At 50.3% G+C, this 17970-nt stretch overlaps 9 protein-coding genes across 9 annotated transcripts; 3 read left to right on the top strand and 6 right to left on the bottom strand.

The window, feature by feature from the left end:
- Positions 1 to 78: 78 nt before the first annotated feature.
- T310_6454 (DUF543 domain protein) lies at positions 79 to 649 on the top strand (the record flags this gene model as incomplete). The annotated part of the gene is made up of 3 exons (XM_013470720.1): positions 79 to 162; positions 354 to 504; positions 591 to 649. 3 exons carry the CDS (start codon positions 79 to 81, stop codon positions 647 to 649), a joined length of 294 nt encoding a protein of 97 aa, XP_013326174.1.
- Positions 650 to 1437: 788 nt separating this feature from the next.
- Positions 1438 to 3133, bottom strand: T310_6453 (Copper-activated transcription factor GRISEA; the record flags this gene model as incomplete). The annotated part of the gene is made up of 3 exons (XM_013470719.1): positions 1438 to 2771; positions 2877 to 3037; positions 3099 to 3133. 3 exons carry the CDS (start codon positions 3131 to 3133, stop codon positions 1438 to 1440), a joined length of 1530 nt encoding a protein of 509 aa, XP_013326173.1.
- A 386-nt stretch (positions 3134 to 3519) lies between these two features.
- On the bottom strand, positions 3520 to 4509 carry T310_6452 (uncharacterized protein; the record flags this gene model as incomplete). Its single annotated transcript, XM_013470718.1, has 4 exons — positions 3520 to 3773; positions 3835 to 4092; positions 4136 to 4367; positions 4426 to 4509. 4 exons carry the CDS (start codon positions 4507 to 4509, stop codon positions 3520 to 3522), a joined length of 828 nt encoding a protein of 275 aa, XP_013326172.1.
- Positions 4510 to 5123: 614 nt separating this feature from the next.
- Positions 5124 to 6415, bottom strand: T310_6451 (uncharacterized protein; the record flags this gene model as incomplete). The annotated part of the gene is made up of 4 exons (XM_013470717.1): positions 5124 to 5930; positions 6032 to 6148; positions 6253 to 6283; positions 6399 to 6415. 4 exons carry the CDS (start codon positions 6413 to 6415, stop codon positions 5124 to 5126), a joined length of 972 nt encoding a protein of 323 aa, XP_013326171.1.
- Positions 6416 to 7066: 651 nt separating this feature from the next.
- Positions 7067 to 7995, bottom strand: T310_6450 (Cell division control protein 14; the record flags this gene model as incomplete). The annotated part of the gene is made up of 2 exons (XM_013470716.1): positions 7067 to 7689; positions 7755 to 7995. The coding sequence occupies 2 exons, from the start codon at positions 7993 to 7995 to the stop codon at positions 7067 to 7069; spliced, it is 864 nt and encodes a 287-aa protein (XP_013326170.1).
- Positions 7996 to 8812: 817 nt separating this feature from the next.
- Positions 8813 to 10020, top strand: T310_6449 (Dimethylallyltranstransferase; the record flags this gene model as incomplete). The annotated part of the gene is made up of 2 exons (XM_013470715.1): positions 8813 to 9549; positions 9609 to 10020. The coding sequence occupies 2 exons, from the start codon at positions 8813 to 8815 to the stop codon at positions 10018 to 10020; spliced, it is 1149 nt and encodes a 382-aa protein (XP_013326169.1).
- Positions 10021 to 10402: 382 nt separating this feature from the next.
- Positions 10403 to 11110, bottom strand: T310_6448 (uncharacterized protein; the record flags this gene model as incomplete). Its single annotated transcript, XM_013470714.1, has 1 exon — positions 10403 to 11110. One exon carries the CDS (start codon positions 11108 to 11110, stop codon positions 10403 to 10405), a length of 708 nt encoding a protein of 235 aa, XP_013326168.1.
- Positions 11111 to 11916: 806 nt separating this feature from the next.
- T310_6447 (Smr domain protein) lies at positions 11917 to 12985 on the bottom strand (the record flags this gene model as incomplete). The annotated part of the gene is made up of 5 exons (XM_013470713.1): positions 11917 to 11926; positions 12059 to 12400; positions 12542 to 12714; positions 12764 to 12867; positions 12952 to 12985. 5 exons carry the CDS (start codon positions 12983 to 12985, stop codon positions 11917 to 11919), a joined length of 663 nt encoding a protein of 220 aa, XP_013326167.1.
- A 2615-nt stretch (positions 12986 to 15600) lies between these two features.
- Positions 15601 to 16848, top strand: T310_6446 (uncharacterized protein; the record flags this gene model as incomplete). The annotated part of the gene is made up of 3 exons (XM_013470712.1): positions 15601 to 15710; positions 15914 to 15932; positions 16036 to 16848. The coding sequence occupies 3 exons, from the start codon at positions 15601 to 15603 to the stop codon at positions 16846 to 16848; spliced, it is 942 nt and encodes a 313-aa protein (XP_013326166.1).
- Positions 16849 to 17970: the final 1122 nt, after the last annotated feature.

Here is a 17970-nt window from a genome sequence, read left to right as displayed (position 1 = left end):
GTTAGTGAAGACCCGTGCCGTGCAAGGCAATTCACATCGGACGCTGACAAAGCAATTTATGAACCAGATTCGCCCACAATGGCTGACTCGAACGATTCCCGGCCGGCGGCGCCGCTCGCGAGACATAGCAAGCCCGTCAGTGAAGCTTTGCTGAACGAGAAGGTAAATCCACCGTGAAAGGACCTCCCTCATTATTGTCCGGCCCTCAATTGTTTCTATTTCGGAGCAAAGGGCCATTTCCGCGACTCCCCGCCCTGACACGAATGCCCCGTGCCCCCCTACTCTGTACAGCCGCGGTAGTAGAGACTCTGATGGCTAATCTGAGCCCCCAAACCTGGGTATGTCAATGCTAGTGGGATCGCGCGATTTCCTCCCTGATCATCCGCTCAGCGCTGGGTCTCGGTTTCGGTGTGGTCTTTTCGGTCCTGCTGTTCAAGCGGAGAGCTTGGCCGGCCTGGATTGGTCTGGGCTTCGGTGCAGGCCGTGCATGGGAAGAGGCGGACGGTATGTTTTTCGGTTTTCACTACACTCAAGTATACACTCAAGTAATTTCTGTTTCTGGGACTAATTCATTCTGCCGGGTGGAACAGCTTCGTTCCGTCGAGGTGACCAGCCTGTCACAGATGCCCTGCGTCAGGCTAGATCGTGAGATACCCGCAATTTGCAACAACGATGAAGAGCAGAGAGTTTTTTTGGTGTGCAAGCGCGCGAACGTGTGTGTGTGACACGAGGTCCCATATCGCATTCTTTTTTTTCCCCTGGAGATCTGCTGAGATTCAGCGCTAGGGAGGGGAATTGCCAGTTTTTATGCCCTGATAGACAGACAATTTTCTCTTACAAAGATGTACAATACCTGTACAGAAACGAAAGCACGGAAAGTATGGGGAAAAAAAAGGAAGCGTCTTTCAAAAGACGTGCTTTAGATATCTGTTTGCCAAATCTTTTTACTTTATGAATCATTGCTTTTTTTTTGATCCTTTCAACAACGAGTACAAGAGCTACGGAACATTTTTCTTTTCTTGCATAATCATTTCATAGAATGGGCTTGTGCTCTGGAATTCCCACGAATTGGGCAAGGCTAAGTCACCCGAGCTACAGGGCAAAATCGACACATGCGTATATGAAAAGCCGAGAGCATATATATCTATATACCTAACCTACTATAAACCCTAATTTTATCCATACACCACGTCGCTCCAAGAATATGTTCATGCCAATAAATGAAGTGCTGGATGAGGTGGGTGATAGAGAAGAGATGGAGGGGCAGGAAGGGAAATGCAAATACACAATTCTACCGGTAATCCTTATATATATCGGGTATCTGATTCGTCAATCATCTCGAAACCGTAGCCCATATCCGAAACCAATACAAATAAATAAATAGACGAGGAAATAAACTGACGATGCCGATAAGTATGCAGGATTTGCTTGGAGACCCTACACGAGGGGTGCTTCGATCATCGGTGGGCTCAAAGCTGAGGGCGAAAATTCATCAAGCGTCCGTGCCGCGGTAGTAGAGTCAGCAAACTCATGCGATGGTTGCGAAGGACGTCCATCGCCCACCGTCGCCCTCTCATCAGGAGCAGGAGCAGGAGCAGGCTCCAGGGTCACGCCGTCATGACCACTATGTGTGAGACAACCAATGCAGCTGCAGTCATTTCCACACTGACAAGTTCCTGTTACATTCGAGCATGCGCCAGGCAGTCCAACGGGATACTCAAGCGTGTAATACGCGGATGGCTGCATCAATTGAGGTGTTGTGTAGTCTGTCGAGGCCGTCGCAGAGAGCACATTGTCGAACGTTGAGGTCGACGTGTTCTCGGCGGAACCTTGTGAGTGCAGCCCATTGCTGGAAGTGACGGCTGTAGTGGGATACGTCGGGGGGCTCATTTGTCCCGCAAAAGGCGTGGAACTCTCAGAATTTTCATCCTCTTCTGCAATACTCATCATATAGCCCATTTCTTGCACATGCTGCCTTGTAGTGTTGTTAAAAGGGTGAGCAGCGCATCCCAGGCATTGGCAGTCATCGCCGCAGTTACACTCGTGTGCGGGATCACCTCCAAACATAGTGGGTTGGACAAATGGATATCCATGAGAGTTGTTGGGGACAAATTGATCCGCACTGACATGATTGCCAAGAGAACTGCCATCGAAGTTCGTTGATGAGTAGTTCATTTGAGGGACTGGATAAGGACTCGTGATGAATCCATTCGTATATGCTGGGCCTTGCATGAGAGCAGCCGCAAAATTGGAATTCTGAGAGGCATATTGTCCCATTTGATGGGACTGGGTCCATGATGGAACCTGTGAAGCACTGTAGGGTGCCTCATTCCAGGAAGGATTGAAATTCACATGCTCTGGGCCAAAACCGGCATCTTTATTGTCTGCTGTAGGCTGCGATTTACTGCAACAGGAACCCGATGGCTGAACAGCAGGAACAGGTTCGGTTCTCTTTGAGCAGCAGCTGGCATCGCTTGTTTGAACGCCTTCATTCTCATTCGGCGTCTGTTTTGGCAGTAAGGTGGGAACGCCTTGGTTGGAGGCTGAAAATCCGGAAGCTGAACTGTGCTGTACAAAGTTGGGGTAAGGAAGGGGTTGGGAGGTTGATGCTGTCTGCAATTCAGAAGCGGAGTTCAATGCCTTGGCAATGTTCTCGGGTGCAGCTTGGAGACTACTCTGCCGTCGGGAATGCTTTTGTATTCTCCCCGGAGCGGACGGGTTCGACGCTGTAACAGAAGGCGTGCCTGAAGACTGGGGTGCTTCAGTTGAGCCTGCCGGTACTTGATATAACGGTCTACACAGACACGTTGACCCTGGCAAAAGGGAAGGTCAATTATCAAATATCGCCTGGAAATTATAGCAAAAGGAGAACCCACCTTTCGGGATGCGAACCATGAAGGCATAGACCTTCTGACAGCTACACGAACCCTTTGGATGCGGGCATTTGGCCAACGGTCGACCCGCTTTGGGGACCTTCATCATCAGCCGGTCGAAATGCTGGCATTTTGAAGATCGATGTCCACGAATACATGGTTCACTATGCAATCATCAGCATGGCTATACAGACCGCAATCGTATAATGAGACCGAAGTGCCCACCATGCCCATTTCGCTCCTTCTTCATCGAGAGGCATGGTAGCGGTTGTGTTCGAAGCAGAAGCTCATCGGCCGGATCACGACCGCGTGGAATACAGCCTCTCAGGCTATCTCCTATTCTCTATCTTCTGGAAAAGACTGGGCTCTCTGATCGGCTTTCTTGCGTCCCTATCTATCGAGCTGTGTTTCTGAAATAATTTCCAATGGTATCTCCTCCCGTTACAGATTCGAAATAGGCCAATCGCAGCTCGGTTTGTAGGACGTTTTCGATTTGCGTCGTCGTACATGCACAAGACAGAATGGCGCTCGTAAATCGTAATCAGGTGAGATTATCGGGGCTGAGCACGATCGGACTTGGAAGCCGCACCGGGGGCAGCGCACATAGACTGCGCAATCAAGCGCAATGAGAGAACGAGTCTCGAAATTAGCAACCGTCGAGAGGAGGATCATGCAACCTGCTTGAAAGACGGCCAGAGGAGGGGGCTGGGCACTGCAGACGCGATAGCACGCGGGCGATTTGAAGCATTTGATCGGCATCGGCGCAAAACGGAGGGGAAGCCAAGTGGGCTGTAAAGTCGTCCGCCCAATCCGAGACGGGCAAGACTCCCGCAGCCCGCGCCGGCGCGTTGATTGGGCCAGGGCCCGGGCGGTGAGCGAGGAAATGAAGGTCCGTTTCACCTGAAGCCATACAGGATTACCAGCTGCTTGCTGTATACTTGTTTACATGACTGCGACATACACTGCCCGCCCACGGCGCTCTCCAGAGCAGGGTCTCTCATCAATGCCCCCCAAAGGCCCCAATGGACCCGGCCCAGCAGCGCCGGGCGACGACCACGACCCCGAAGGCGCGCAGGATCCGTCTCCGAGCCCTCCTCCCCGACAGCTGTTCTCCGTTCCAGCACCGATAAAGCGTATCTTCGATCGGTTCCCCGTGATAGCCTATCCACCAAACGACCTGCCCGGAAGCTCTTCGCATGGCGACCCAGACCGAAATAGGCTATATGTCTTCATTGATGCGGCCGGAGCAAAGAGGGGGGCACCGTCGTTCAACCCGCAATGCTTGCGGTGGCAGGTTTGGATGCCCGGAGAAGCTCCGCATGCCGGGGAGATTGCGCTGCTAACGATCCGTGAGCTTTCCAGGCATACTTGAAATTCGTCGGCATCGATTTCGACCTTATCCCGTCCAACAACCATGCGTCGCCCACGGGGGCGCTCCCGTATCTCGTTCCTGCCGTGCCGCCTCGCACCCTCGCTCCCATCCCCGCCAACAAGCTACAGAAGTGGGCCATAGAACAAGTCCACTGTGAAGAAGAGCAGCAGATCAGCATACGATTCGACGTGTATGCGTCTTTGCTGGATCACCGGATACGCAATGCCTGGGTACGTCGACGGAGTGCGTTTGATGGTGGCGCATCGTACTGACGGTGGAGATAGCTGTATCAGCTGTACCTGAACGGTGACAATTTTAATGCGGTTGCTCGAAGGCTCTACGTCGATCCGTCGACCTCCAGCTCTGCTGTGCGCGCCGCTCTCGCCGTCCAACTGCAGCAAGCAGCCCGGGCGGAGCTGCTTAAATACTCACCTTTCATCGACGTCAACGATCTCGAGGCGGAGGCGGATAACGCGTTCGAAGCTCTTCAAGCGCTGCTAGGTGATGGGGAGTACTTCTTCAACCGCCGCAGTCCGGGGCTGTTCGATGCCAGCGTGTTTGCGTATACGCATCTCATTCTGGACGAGAAGATGGAGTGGAAAGACAACCGGTTAGCGCGGTTGCTATTGAAGTACGATCGCCTGGTCCAGCATAGGCAGCGGTTATTAGAGAATTATTTTTAAAAGTGGAGTTGGGTGAGTCAAGCATTTTCTTGGAGCGGATGTGTTGATTTTAGACATGTACTTGTATGTATTATGCATATCATGGAGAGCGTTTTTTTCTTTTCTTTTCTTTTTCTTTTTTTTTTATCCACAGGGGTATCAGCAGAAAGGCCCTGGAAAATTCAAATCCAATTCGAATTCGAATTCAAATTTAATTCACAATCCAAACTTCTTCCTAAAACAGACACCAAACCAAACCGTGACCCCAACCCACTTCCTCGCCCTCGGCCCCAGCACATCCACCATTTCCTCCGTAACGCTCCTTTCACGGACACCCTCAGCACCATCACCAGTAGTATTTTCATCATTCAGAACCACAACCTCGAACCCCTCCTGTGCCGCAGCAGCAATGACATCCGGCACCCTGTGGCAATAGCTCCTCTCCGGACGGATCTTCTTCCCCGAGGCCCTGTCCACGAAACCAGCTTGGCTGAGGGCGCCCATGTCAGCGTGCATGTTGGTCACGAGGAGATACCCCCCTGGACGGAGTAAGGAGGTGGCGTGCGCGAAGAACATGTCTAGCGGGATGTGTTCGAGGACGAGGGTGGAGATTATCCCAGATGCGTCTCGGGCTGGACACTGTTGTTGAGAGAGGGACAGGAGGAGGTCGTACTGTTGTAGCGTGACTCTAGACATATTCCTCGAAGAGGACGAAGAAGACTGAAGAAACCACCTCTCCACCGCCCCCCGTGCAACATCCAGCATTCCCCGCGAAGCATCCAGCCCGACGATCTCCGCATCAGAAGGCGCAAAGGCAAGGAGTTGGAGGGTATTTCTTCCCGTGCCGCAGCCTAGATCGATCAGTTTGAGTTTGAGCTTGGGTATGCACCTGGAGCTAGATCCGTCATTCTCCTCCAGAGGCGGATTCCCCTCTTTCATGATTCTTGACAGGAAGGAAGGTATCAAGGATCGCATTTCGATGGTGTCGAGCGCTTGGAGGAAGTTGCCGTCTGTGTCGTAGATCTGTATGTATATATAATATATATCAGTATATATGTACTGGATTCTATTCATCTTACGGAGCAAGATAGGTAATGATATGGAGTGTAAAGTGCATAACTCACCTCCGCCCACTGATCATATGCCTGTATCGTATCGACATATTCGATTTGTCGAGCTGGAGTAGCAGCAGTAGCAGTAGCAGCTTTTTCAAGATTAGACTGGATGGTGGTTTGCATTTTCTTTTTTTTTTTCGTTTGTTCTTGTTAATACACAAAACTAATAATGCAACTGAATGACAATCTCGTTTATTTATATAGGTTTGTACAGTATGTACAGTACATACAATGAGGAATGAAGAAGAAGAAGAATTGAAACTAATACCTAGTAGTAATTATACATTATACTATAATCTGTAAGTTTAGACCTGAGTGGAGAGGTTAGGTAGGTTCCCTAACTTATCTAGGAAGGTGAGTAAGTATTGGTATGGACATCGTAGTATCTAACATGATGACTCATTTGATACTGATCTGAATTCAGTTTTTGTACCGACACCATCGACCGAACGAATCGCCGAGGCAAACCGAGAATTTAAGTTTTGGTTGGGTTACCATACAGTATACAGTGCACAGGTAATACGATATAGCTTGCATCTATATACCAGCCGTAAATGCATCATTCATTGCTGCTAAGATATACAGGGGTCTCATGTGCAGAACAGAACAGAACATGCCATGCTCAGACAGAGAAATAATGCAAATGAGATAATGCAAATGAGAGAGACAAAGGAAAATCGTCACCAGACAAAGGAAATCCCATCTCGTCGTCCTGGATCATCCAAGTCAAAAAAAGGGGGCAAAGAAAAGAAAAGAAAAGGCATAACAGTTAAAAGGTGCGTAACATAGCTCAGATCCTTGGATCTTTGACATGACAAAGTGGGAATAGAATCGAATAGACCGAAAGACCCGAAAAAAAAAGGAAAAGAAAAGAAGACAAGCAAACAAACGTAACCCGAAATCGTAACTGTACAGACATAACCGTTCAATCATCCATGCCATCCCAATAATGCCCACCGTACCCCCGTTCACCATTACCCATAAGTATAACCGTAGCCATGCCATAGCCGATAATGCAACTTCCCCATCAGATACCATCATCATCTAGTAAACGGACCCCCCAAACGGAGCCGTCTCCTTGAGATCTTCTACCAGATCCTCGACATTGCTGAGGTAGCGACCGAGCAGTCTCTGTTTCTCCTCGGTGGTGCGCGTCTCCCGGTTGCCGCGACCGTCCCCGGCTCCGTTGACACTGCGCGAGAAGGCGCCCGCCAGTTTGCTGGGGCTCCGCTGCAGGCCCAGCACGGCCGTGTTGGGTGCGCTGGCGCCGGCGGCTGGAATGGTGGGCGTCTCCGGCATCAGGTAGAAATATAAGAACTCGACCAGCTTCAACTTGACTTCGCGCGCTGTCGCACGAAGCTTAAACAGCGACGTGACGGTCAGCAGGCCATCGAGCTCCTCGAATGTCCGCGTGTTGGCCGGATTGTCGAGCAGGGCGGTCACCAGGGTCAGCAGGGTGGAGGACTGGATGGCGGGACAATTGATCGGATCGAGCAGGTCCAGCAGCAGATTCATGTAGATCTCACGCGCGAACAGGGACCGCGACGGCGGGTGGAGGAGCAGGACGCCCTGGATCAAGTCCAGAGTCGAGATGATGAGCAGATCGTTGGTGCCATTGCTACCGCGACCGAGCAGGTGTTCCAAGCATGTAACCAGGCGCATCGCAACTATGCCGGACCAGTCGTAAGTGCTATCGTCCACACGCGCAGGAGGGTGTTGTCACTCTGCATACCGTTCCATTGGAACCCTTCTTGCAGCTTGAAAAACTCTCTGAAGGCCGGATCCTCGGCGAGCTCGTCCAGCGGCTTCGGAGTCAGTTGCGACGTGGACCTCCTCTTGTCGGCTGCCGCCTGTTTGGGCCTTGAAAGGCATATCTGCGCCAGCAAACCCTCGACCTGGCGCAGACCCTTGCGGATCTTGCTGGGCTCGTAGGAAGACAGGTAGTCGAACGAATGCGCCAACAACGCCTCCATGATGATGCGGAAGGACTCGAGTCGACCGATCGGGGAGAAGCAAGCAAACGAGTTCAAGGAACAGGCCGGCAGCAGGAGGAAGCACACTCCCGGCACGCAGCAGCGGGAGCTCTGAAGGCTGACGGAAGAGCTGTCGAGGCGAGCCGGGCGATCGGGACGATCGATTAATTAAATATGATTCCATGACGCCATGGGCGGTCGAGTCGCGCAGTGGGTAAACTGTAAACAGGGCGGGCGGTTGGCTGGGTGAACGATTCTGCCACCGCCCGCCCCCCGCCAACACGCTAGCAGTGTCGATGCTGTCCTGCAGCTAAGCATCAAATAGCGTCATCTCGCGCTCGATAGTCGGGCTGGAGCGCGTGGTAGGGCTGGCATGCAGCAATGCTCGGGGAATTTGTGTACCCAAAGTGGTCCCAGCCCCTCTCTTTCTCCACGGCAGGCAATGGACTCCCAATAGCCTGGCTCATCTTCCTGATACGCTGGAGGAGTACAGAGTATGAAGTACGGAGTAGTTTTGGATTTACAAATTACGACTACAGTGGAGGTCGAGTAGTACAAAGCATTGTTTCATTGTTTCGCCTGCAAGGGGCATGCCAAAGTGACAGCTCATCTCCTGTCCGTATCCATGGAAAGCCGCCGCGCTAACCGTCGTGCGGCTGCCTCCACCCAAATCACATGCACGCCGCTGCGGAGCCCGTCTCGCCGTGTCTCTCTCTCATATTCATTCATCTGTTAGCTGCAGATCGTTCGTCTCGTGCGACTCTGAACCCACCATCCCAATCCCCAGCCTGCCCACTGAGCGTGCTCTCAACTGAACATGCCTCCTGAGCCTTTACAGTCGCCGACCGTGATTCCCCCGCGCACCAGTTCGACCGGCGCCGTCAGCAGCAGCAGCAATGGGAGTGCATCTGCATCGCGACCGTCGAGCTTGGGCCCCATCTCCGAGGCCGAGTGGATGGCCTCGTCCAAAAAGAAGCTGCCTCTGAGCACGATGAACAAGCATGGTCGGAATCGATCCAGCCTCGACTGGACCAAATACAAGGAGGGGATGTGGACGCAGGACAAGGAGCAGATCCTGCTGGGCCCGTACGACTACCTGCTGCAGCACCCGGGCAAGGACATACGGAAGCAGCTGATCACCGCCTTCAACGCGTGGCTCAAGGTGCCTCCGGACAGTTTGGAAATCATCACTAAGGTTGTGGCGATGCTGCACACAGCGTCACTCCTGATCGACGATGTCGAAGATTCTTCCGTTCTCCGGAGGGGAGTTCCCGTAGCCCACAGCATCTTCGGAACCGCGCAGACGATCAACTCGGCCAACTACGTGTATTTCCTTGCTCTGCAAGAGGTGCAGAAACTCAACAACCCCGTGGCGATCGACCTCTACGTGCAGGAGCTGCTGAACCTGCACCGCGGCCAGGGCATGGATCTGTTCTGGCGGGACACGCTGACCTGTCCGACCGAGGAGGAATACCTGGAGATGGTCGGCAACAAGACGGGAGGTCTTTTCCGGCTGGCGGTCAAGTTGATGCAGGCGGAGAGCGAGACGGATAAGTATGTACACTTCGTGACGATCCCGGGAAGGAAACCTAGCTAATGGAAATCTGTTGCAGGGAATGTGTACCTCTGGTCAACTTGCTGGGGTTGATCTTCCAAATCTGTGATGACTACCTCAACCTGTCCAATACGACCTACAGCGAGAACAAGGGTCTCTGCGAGGATCTGACCGAGGGCAAATTCTCCTTCCCGATCATCCACAGCATCCGCGCCGACCCGAGCAATGTCCAGCTGATCAACATCTTGAAGCAGAAGACCAAGGACGAGGAGGTGAAGCGGTATGCGCTGAGCTACATGGAGCGGACAGGCAGTTTCGAATACACCCGGAAGGTGGTCGCGGAGCTGCGGGAGAGAGCCCTGGACCTGATCGACGAGATTGATGGGGGACAGGGCGAGGGCGACCTGGTCCGGGCGATTCTCGAGAAGATGGTCGAGTTGACCTTGAAAGACGACAAATCAGACAAGTAACGCAGCTGGCTGGCTCTTGATTTATGACCTTGCCTTTCTATGACCACCATATATACCCTTGTCTTTGTGTTATGTTCCTATATATCTAATGAGCGGTTCCTTGATGGAATCAGGTGACACGAGCTCTGGATTGGATGATGTATCTCATGCCATGTAACGAACGAATTTGCCACGACAGAATTACTTTCGGGAATTTCAGAATGCAATGTATGAATGTACAGTACATATGATAATGGATATATATATCTGTCTCTTTCGGTTTCCTCATTGAACTCGACAGTTACTCACTCACTCACTAACGTACTTACTTACATATATCCATCCATCCCTGTTCCTCTCATTTCCTGTCACTCGCTCACTCTCTTGACAGACAGACAGACTGTCAGGTCAGTCCAGCAGCAGGCGGCGGCGGCGGCGGCGGCGGTGGTGGTGGTGGCGGCGAGCCATCCGGACGACGCTTCGAAGAAGCAGAAGCAGAACCAGAACCAGATTTTCTACCCTGAAGCGGGAGCTTGATACTGCAAATCCTCCTCTCCAGCTCACGGAGGGGATCCGGTCCGGTATTCGCAAGATTTTGGTCCGCAGCAGCAGGCGCAGCAGGAGCCGGAGGAGCAGGTAGTGGTCGACGATGACCGATACGCAAGCGCGGCGGAACAAGACTAGCTAAATCGTCGTTTTCGCTAGGACTGCGCTCTGAACCGCCCTCGGAACTGTCGTCGCTGTCGCTGTTATTATTTCCGTCAGCAACACTCCTCCTTCTCGCAGTCGGAAAACCTAGCTCGACCTGCAACATGACATGCTGGAGTATCAGATCCTGAACCAGATTCAGCAGACGGTGTATCTGGGCCTCGACTTGTTCGAGGCGGGTTTGTCGTGCTGCTGCAGCTGCTGCGGCAGCTGCAGCTGCAGTAGTAGGTGCAGAACTGCTGTCATTGTTGAGGCGATTCCTCAGGTCGTCCCGCTCGAGGACTAGTTGTCTTACCTCCCTTACGCGAGTTGATAGGAGGGCTTCGATGGTGTCTAGTCGGGAGGATAGAGTGGTGTGGTCGTGGTCATGGTCAGCGGTAGGGGGAGGAGTGTTCGTCGGCATTATTCACGTTTTAATATAGGTATTTTGTTCGTTATATGCAAGTAAGTAAGTAGCCGGAGTAAAAAACATAAGATGAGAAGAGAAGAGAAGAATGCTAGAGATCCTTAAGGAGAAGAATCATCTCAAGGGACTTGTACTCATTGAGGACATTATATACACTCTTTTACAAATGGTTTATATAGTGTACTGTACCTATGTACCTACACTTGCAAGGAAAGGAAAAGCAAAGAAAAACAAAAGGAAAAAGGAGAAGAAAAAGAAAAAGAAAAGGAGTAAGTAGTAAAATTCACTAGACTTGAAAGGCCGATTCCGTTGATTAATATAATCTGCCTGGAGAGAATTTATATTTATGTTATATGGAAGAAAAAAATGATCGAAGAGAGAAAGACCAAATAAATACAATCCTGCTAGCAGGGAAGAAAAAAACATTCTGGAATTAATTCTTTCAATTTGTTTTTTTTTTGTTCCCTTTCTTTTTTTTTTCGGACTGATTGTTTATTTGAACGAGCTGGTCTTATTTATTTATTTGTTTGTTTCATCTTGGTCTTTGTTTTTATTATTTGTTTGTCGCTTTCTTTCTTTCGTTCTTTCTTCTATCATTTCCTGTCTACATAGCAGCTTCTTTGTTTGTAGGTGGAGTACTTACAAAGCAATCATATATATGTATATATATATTTATCTGCGATCCTCTTAGTTTCTTCCTGTATTGGGAATCATTTCCTAAAACATGGAACAATCACCCTGATCTGGGGTATAGTATAATATAATAAATCTCAAAGAACAAAAGCAGGATCATCACCATCCACCTAATCCAACCTATTTATATCCATCTATTCGTTACATTTTCACACATCTCGCTGAATGAATCGACGGATCACTCTTTCATAGACCAAAAATATACACCAAATCCAGACAGATTCGTATACATCATATAAGTAAATTTCTTACATAACCACACAGCATTCGCCCAGTTTCCGCATGACGCGCGGCAGGACCTTTTCGACGAGCTGCTCGATTTCATCCTGCTGCTGTTGCTGCTGGTACTGCTGCTGTCCTGGGTATTGTTGCTGAGAAGGCTGGTATCCGCCAGTGGGTTGCTGGTGCGGCTGCTGATGCGGCTGCTGGTGTGATTGCTGCGGCATCTCAGCTGGCCCACCGGTGAGGTTGACATAAATCCGACCTGCGTTTTCTTCCGTCGCATACTGCAATCCCAATTCGCGACAGACCTGCTCCACGCGGGGCTTGAGCTTCTGGACATGGTTGACGGAGTGGTTGCCCTTGCCGACAATGCTGTAGATTCTCCATCAGCAATGCTCAATCTGCTGACTATGTCGTTCAAAGGGCTATGCCTACACATGCAGATGCGTCTGCCCGTGCTCCCGCGCATACTTGATCCGCTGCTCCAGGATCTGCTCCGCCTCCTCGACATACTGCCCATGCAGATCGATCGTGTCAGGCGGGACTCGTCCGTTGGCGTTGTTCTCGCGGAAGATAAACTCGGACGCCTGCCGGTTATACTCCTCCATCTTCCGGCCATGCTCCTTGCCTTCCTCGGAGAGCTCCTTAGCCAGAGCGCCGTCGCCGTTCTCGTAGGCTTGTCTTGACTAACCGCGCGTTAGATCTGGCTGATACACCTGTAAACAACAGACGTACCCTCTCAAAGCATGAATTGCGCTTCGCAGCCTCCTGGCGGGCTAAATCCCGCAGACGATCGTATTCCGCTTCCACCTCATCGCGGGAATGGTCATGATTGAAGGCTGCGCAGGAAGGCAGGAAGGAATAGGAATTGTCAGCCAAAACCTTGCTGGATACATATCTGCGACGCGAGCGCGATCACTCACCCCTTGGACCCAGGTATGATATTTCGTGGGACATGCCGAAGCTGAGCAGGGGGCTCTCCTACCAAGTCACGATGGCAATGCCTGAAAGGCAAGCAGGGAAGTGCTGCAGTGCACGGGACGGACGGAAATGGAGATCTCGAGGCGGCGCATGCTGAAGATGCGCTCCGCTGGACGCGATTCTGGGGCGAGTTTAACAGCGCGCTGGGCCAATGGCGACGCGGAATGCGGGGACTGAGATCCCGCTATGGAGATCTGCAGGGCGATCCATGGATCTTTTAAATTTCCAGTCTTGCGATGGAAATAATAGAGGGGTGCCAGCGTATTCAAAACTCAAATATTGTCAGCGCAGAACGCATATTGTGGTGCCACGTTGATAATAATAATATAATTAGGAATAGTTGGTCTGACACCGGCGGTCAGGCAGCTGCCGGACCGGTCAGGGCTTATGACTTAGGGTTAGGGTCTATCCTCCGATCAGACTTAACATCATCTACGGTTCTACCTGTCGGTACTCTGAATCCCCCTGTAAGTATAGAGAACTTGACTATCCATACTCTGCGCATTTAGTATAGAAATACTGGAGCAAGATTTATTTGAATTAACTAACCAAGAGCCTCCAATTTTAACCCGACCAGTACCTGGCACTGACTTGGTTAATCACCTTTCTCATGTGGTGTAGATATCATAGATGCAAGCTGCTTTGCACGAAGGGGACTGGTCCATATTGGAAAGACTAGAGCTCATGGTATACCTAATGACTTATTGTTGATGCGATCTTCCAGTATCCTTCCTCTCTAAAGCTGGATCCATGGTTATAACCACTCATGGTAGACACAACCTCGCGTTCTAGTTTATTATGCTGTCACTATCACTTTCCACTGTAAACTACATATTTTAAGAAAGATATCTCTCTAAAACCTGAATTTTGTGTTGAAGACCTCTATTCATTGACAAGATCTGTCAAAAGTGACAAAGCAAGTATTCCTAAAAGATAGTCAGAGAACATTAACTTACAGCCGGCAGTCACTCCTCATAGAGAGAAAAAAAAAAGAACAAATAATCGATTCATATCTTGGATATTGCCACAACTCAAACTTTGTCGGTCTTTAACTCAATTCTCTCTGACCGTCTTTGTGGCAATCTCGTTGATAATGGTGCATAAACAATTCGCCGCTGGTCCATTCTTCATCCCATTGTCCAAGAAAGTTAGCCTGACGGAGAAAAAAAATTGTAAAGTTGAAATCTTGTTTTTAGCACGCTTTGATTGAATTTACTCGATCCTGATTTGCTTATTCTTTTCTATCGCCATGTGATTTCGTCGCTCCGGCTGTTTTCTCCTGACCAGTGGTGAATTGTCGCATATTCCTATTTCCGGTAACTGTTATATTGCTGCCTGGTGTATGCATGCCGCATGTAAGCTTGTTTATCGTCGGTGGGAGATATCTGATTCGCGAACAGGCGATATCAACGGTCATAAACGCCTGGTGTTGCGGGCAATCTGCGCCACAGTGCGCGCCACACTTCCCTACACACCGCCACAGATCCTCGCTTCCAAAGTTTTTCCTTTTCCATTATGATTCTCCACAACCGCTGACGATCGCCTAGTCGGTATGGGAATCATTATGCGAAATCCCACCGCGGCGCGCCGCAGCCCCGCCGAGGTACCAGTCTCGAGAGTCGAAATGCTGGCAACCTCAAACTTGAAACGCCATCGTGCCTTTCGACACAGCTGAGCCCAGCCAGCCCTAGCGCTCATCACGGCGCCTGATTGGCGCCCCTTCCCCGGTTTCTGCGTCTCTCCCAGAAAGGACCGCTCGGCTCCAAGCGATGCTAACGCGGCGCGGTTCTGCTTCGGTTCAGACCCCGGTATCAGAGACCGGAGTCACTGGTGACTCGCGATTGATGGCGTGGGGCCCAAAAGTCCGAACTCCCCGTCTCCTTCTGCGACGAGTCCGCGACATCTGTTGGGTCTGGCTGAGCTGAGACGAGGATTCATAGGCCCAGTATTGGCCGTCTGGCTGTTATTTCTAATCTTTATACTTTCATCGTCACCGGTCTTTGAGGATTCAACACCCCCACTTCAATGATGTGGTCTGGTCCCTGAGATCCATCCCGCCTTTGATGATGCCACGCATTTCCATGGAAATAATCTGAAGATCCCGATTACGTTTAGGGATGACCCAGACCCAGCCAGATCTCGGCATCTGTTACTACGAGACGAGCTGGCTATGAGATGTGGATATACAGACACCTCGTTCTTACGGGGGCTTTCACATGCAAATGCCTCCACCTCTTACTCCGGAGTACAGCGGAGTTTGTTGACTATCTATGCAGGGTTAAGCATGTTACCCATTTTGTCAGTTTCCTACTTGCTTCCCGATTATTTGGTTCGCATCAAAGTTTAGCTTATTAACTCTAAGATGAGATCTCCCATCGTTTCCCTAAATATCATCATGTGGACACACGATCACGATGGGTCAGCGCGGGTGTGGCGCCGAATTATCAGAGCTGAACCTCGCAGGAGGTAGTACCTTAGGGGCTCAAACAAATCGTGGGGATGGTTACACCCTGATTTGCAGCATAGCGCCAGTCTTATTAAGACAGAAAAAAAGGCCACCATGTATTTCGTGCTTTGGAGGCCATAATATAATGAACGGGTTACTTTTCCTCGCGCAGTGGCAACATGGGAACCTCCTCCGGCTGAATTGCCTCTCCATTCTCAAAGTTGACTCGTCTCGAGAGAGTGGGTTAGCAACCAGGTCTGTTGCCTGGTGTACACGCGCTTTTTTTCGCTCTTCTGTCGTCAGTTGACGGAGATAATAAGTCGCAGTCGACAGTTTCCCCTTTCTTTCACATGCCTCTCATTTTTTTTTAATTGCTTGCATTATCTCCTTCCTTCCTTAAAGGCATTATCTTCACGTTTGTCTACTAAAGACTGCTCGAATCCTTGAATCCGGCTCAGAGATATTTTTGTGGACCATGTCAGTGACTCGGTTTTGTCGCACTTGCTCGTAGGGAGCAAGCAAGGGACGATACAAGATTGACGGATATCAGAGATCTCTTCTACGAAAACTTTGGCGTCAGTTATTGCAGAATCTACTGATTATGGCACCTTTGTCGAGCGAGATACCTGTCATTTCTCAAGACTTTTGCGTTTCAGCGTGGATATTGTATCCTGGACTTCTTGTGACACTCTTTGTTTCACTTGCTGCAAGCGTCAGACACCAAGTGCATATCCAAGATCGGGAAGACAGGGATAGGATAATAAGCGAATCTGCGTCATCGTCAGAGAATCAGCATGCGAAAGACACGTGCAGGGATGAGGAGGCTGCAAGAGATGAGTCGGCATCTCCTCCTCTTCCTCCATTACCTGCATTAGGCCCGCCATTGTCAGCTTGTGATATTTTGCGGCCACTGTCGCATCTGGCCCCGGCGCCGACTAGCGGGTTGGTTGCGTCACTAGCGAGACAGAAGAGCCAACAGAAAGTGGCATGTTGTTACAGTTTGATGCAGGACGATCCGCCCCAATCGGAATCAGGCACCAATACCACGACGAACTCTGCTGGCATTCAAGAAGAGCCCAAAGCGTATTATACACTGCAACATGCAACTGGCCATCCACCGATCAAATCTTGTTCTGAGGGGGAATCCACTTTCAAAAAGTCTCCCAGTTGTTCTGGTAGTGGGCCGCTCGACGTCCAGAGTTTGCCCACCCCGTCTGCAACCACGTCACCAGAGGGCCTCGATCAATACACAGTCTTCAGCCGCAGATACGATGAGAGGGAGCGCCTGGGCAGAGAATCTGTCGAGAAACGCAGTGAGACTGTGCAACTCTTTCGCGGAGAGGACGATGACAGGGACGAAATTTGGAGTCGACGTGTTGTCGAATATCGCTGAACGAACAACAGTTGTGGACATTCATGACGACATTTACAGTCATGTCTTGGATGATTTGTACGATGCACTGCCCTCTCATATGATGACCAACAGATTCCCTTTATGAGTATTTTATATATTTCGAGTTCTGTTCACTGCAAGAAATTATAATGATTTGATTCAGCACAATCCACGGCTTGTTCCCTTGACTCGTTTTATACTTATCTGGCACTTTGATTATGTTACCCCATGCTCATGCTAGATATACATTCGTAGCATGCCCCTTCAACTCATCGCTACCCTTCTTGCAGTCACAGTCGTTTGCTTCGTGTTCTGTATGTATGATGAGATAACGCAAGTCCTGTCAATACCTATAGGTATCTACATACACCTGAGGCAGCTATCCACTTGACAAGATAAAATATGAGTTTTTCCAAATGATTTGTAGTACGCTGACGGAGTTATCAACTAATGCATGCATCTATATTCAGACCGTACTGTACAGTACATATGGGGTACATGGAAGTACCTACCTAAGATGTAGGATACTACCATCTGCAGAGTAGGGCTTGCTTGGCCTTGCTTGTTCTTGGTTAGTCGGAGATCCCGCAGCACGCTTAGTCATCAATCAATCAATCAATGACATCGCATTCGCCATCGGACGTCCCGTCGGAGCCAACAGATCCACTCCCGTCACTACTAATAACTTGCGGAGTTACTCCGTAAATAACCAAGCTGGCCTGATGATGATTTAGTCGCATGTATTGATATTATTATCCACTTTTTTTTTTGATTTTTCTAGCGTCAACCTCCAAATTCCCAAGCGAAGCTGAACAACACAACGACAATGACACAAACCGCCTTCCAGGCTGGCGGCGATGCTATTGCAGCCGACTTGGACATGAACATTGCCAGCATCAACCTCACGCACCTCCTGGCACGACTGGAGCAGAACCTCCTCTCGCCGTCATCATCATCAGCAGACCTGAAGCAATTGCGCCAGTTGCGGTATCATCGAGCGCGCGTTGGGGCAGTACGTTCAATCAATCTCTTCCTACTTCATGATGAAATCAATGGATCATCCGCTGACTTTCATGGTTATTATTTTGCTAGAACATCGACTACGCACACTCCCTCCTCGTA

Source organism: Rasamsonia emersonii (genome assembly GCF_000968595.1).
Source record: "Rasamsonia emersonii CBS 393.64 chromosome Unknown ctg1118621760412, whole genome shotgun sequence".
Taxonomy (NCBI): Eukaryota; Fungi; Ascomycota; class Eurotiomycetes; order Eurotiales; family Trichocomaceae; genus Rasamsonia; species Rasamsonia emersonii.
Note: the sequence above shows the minus strand (reverse complement) of the source record. Positions and strands in the feature narration are given on the sequence as shown.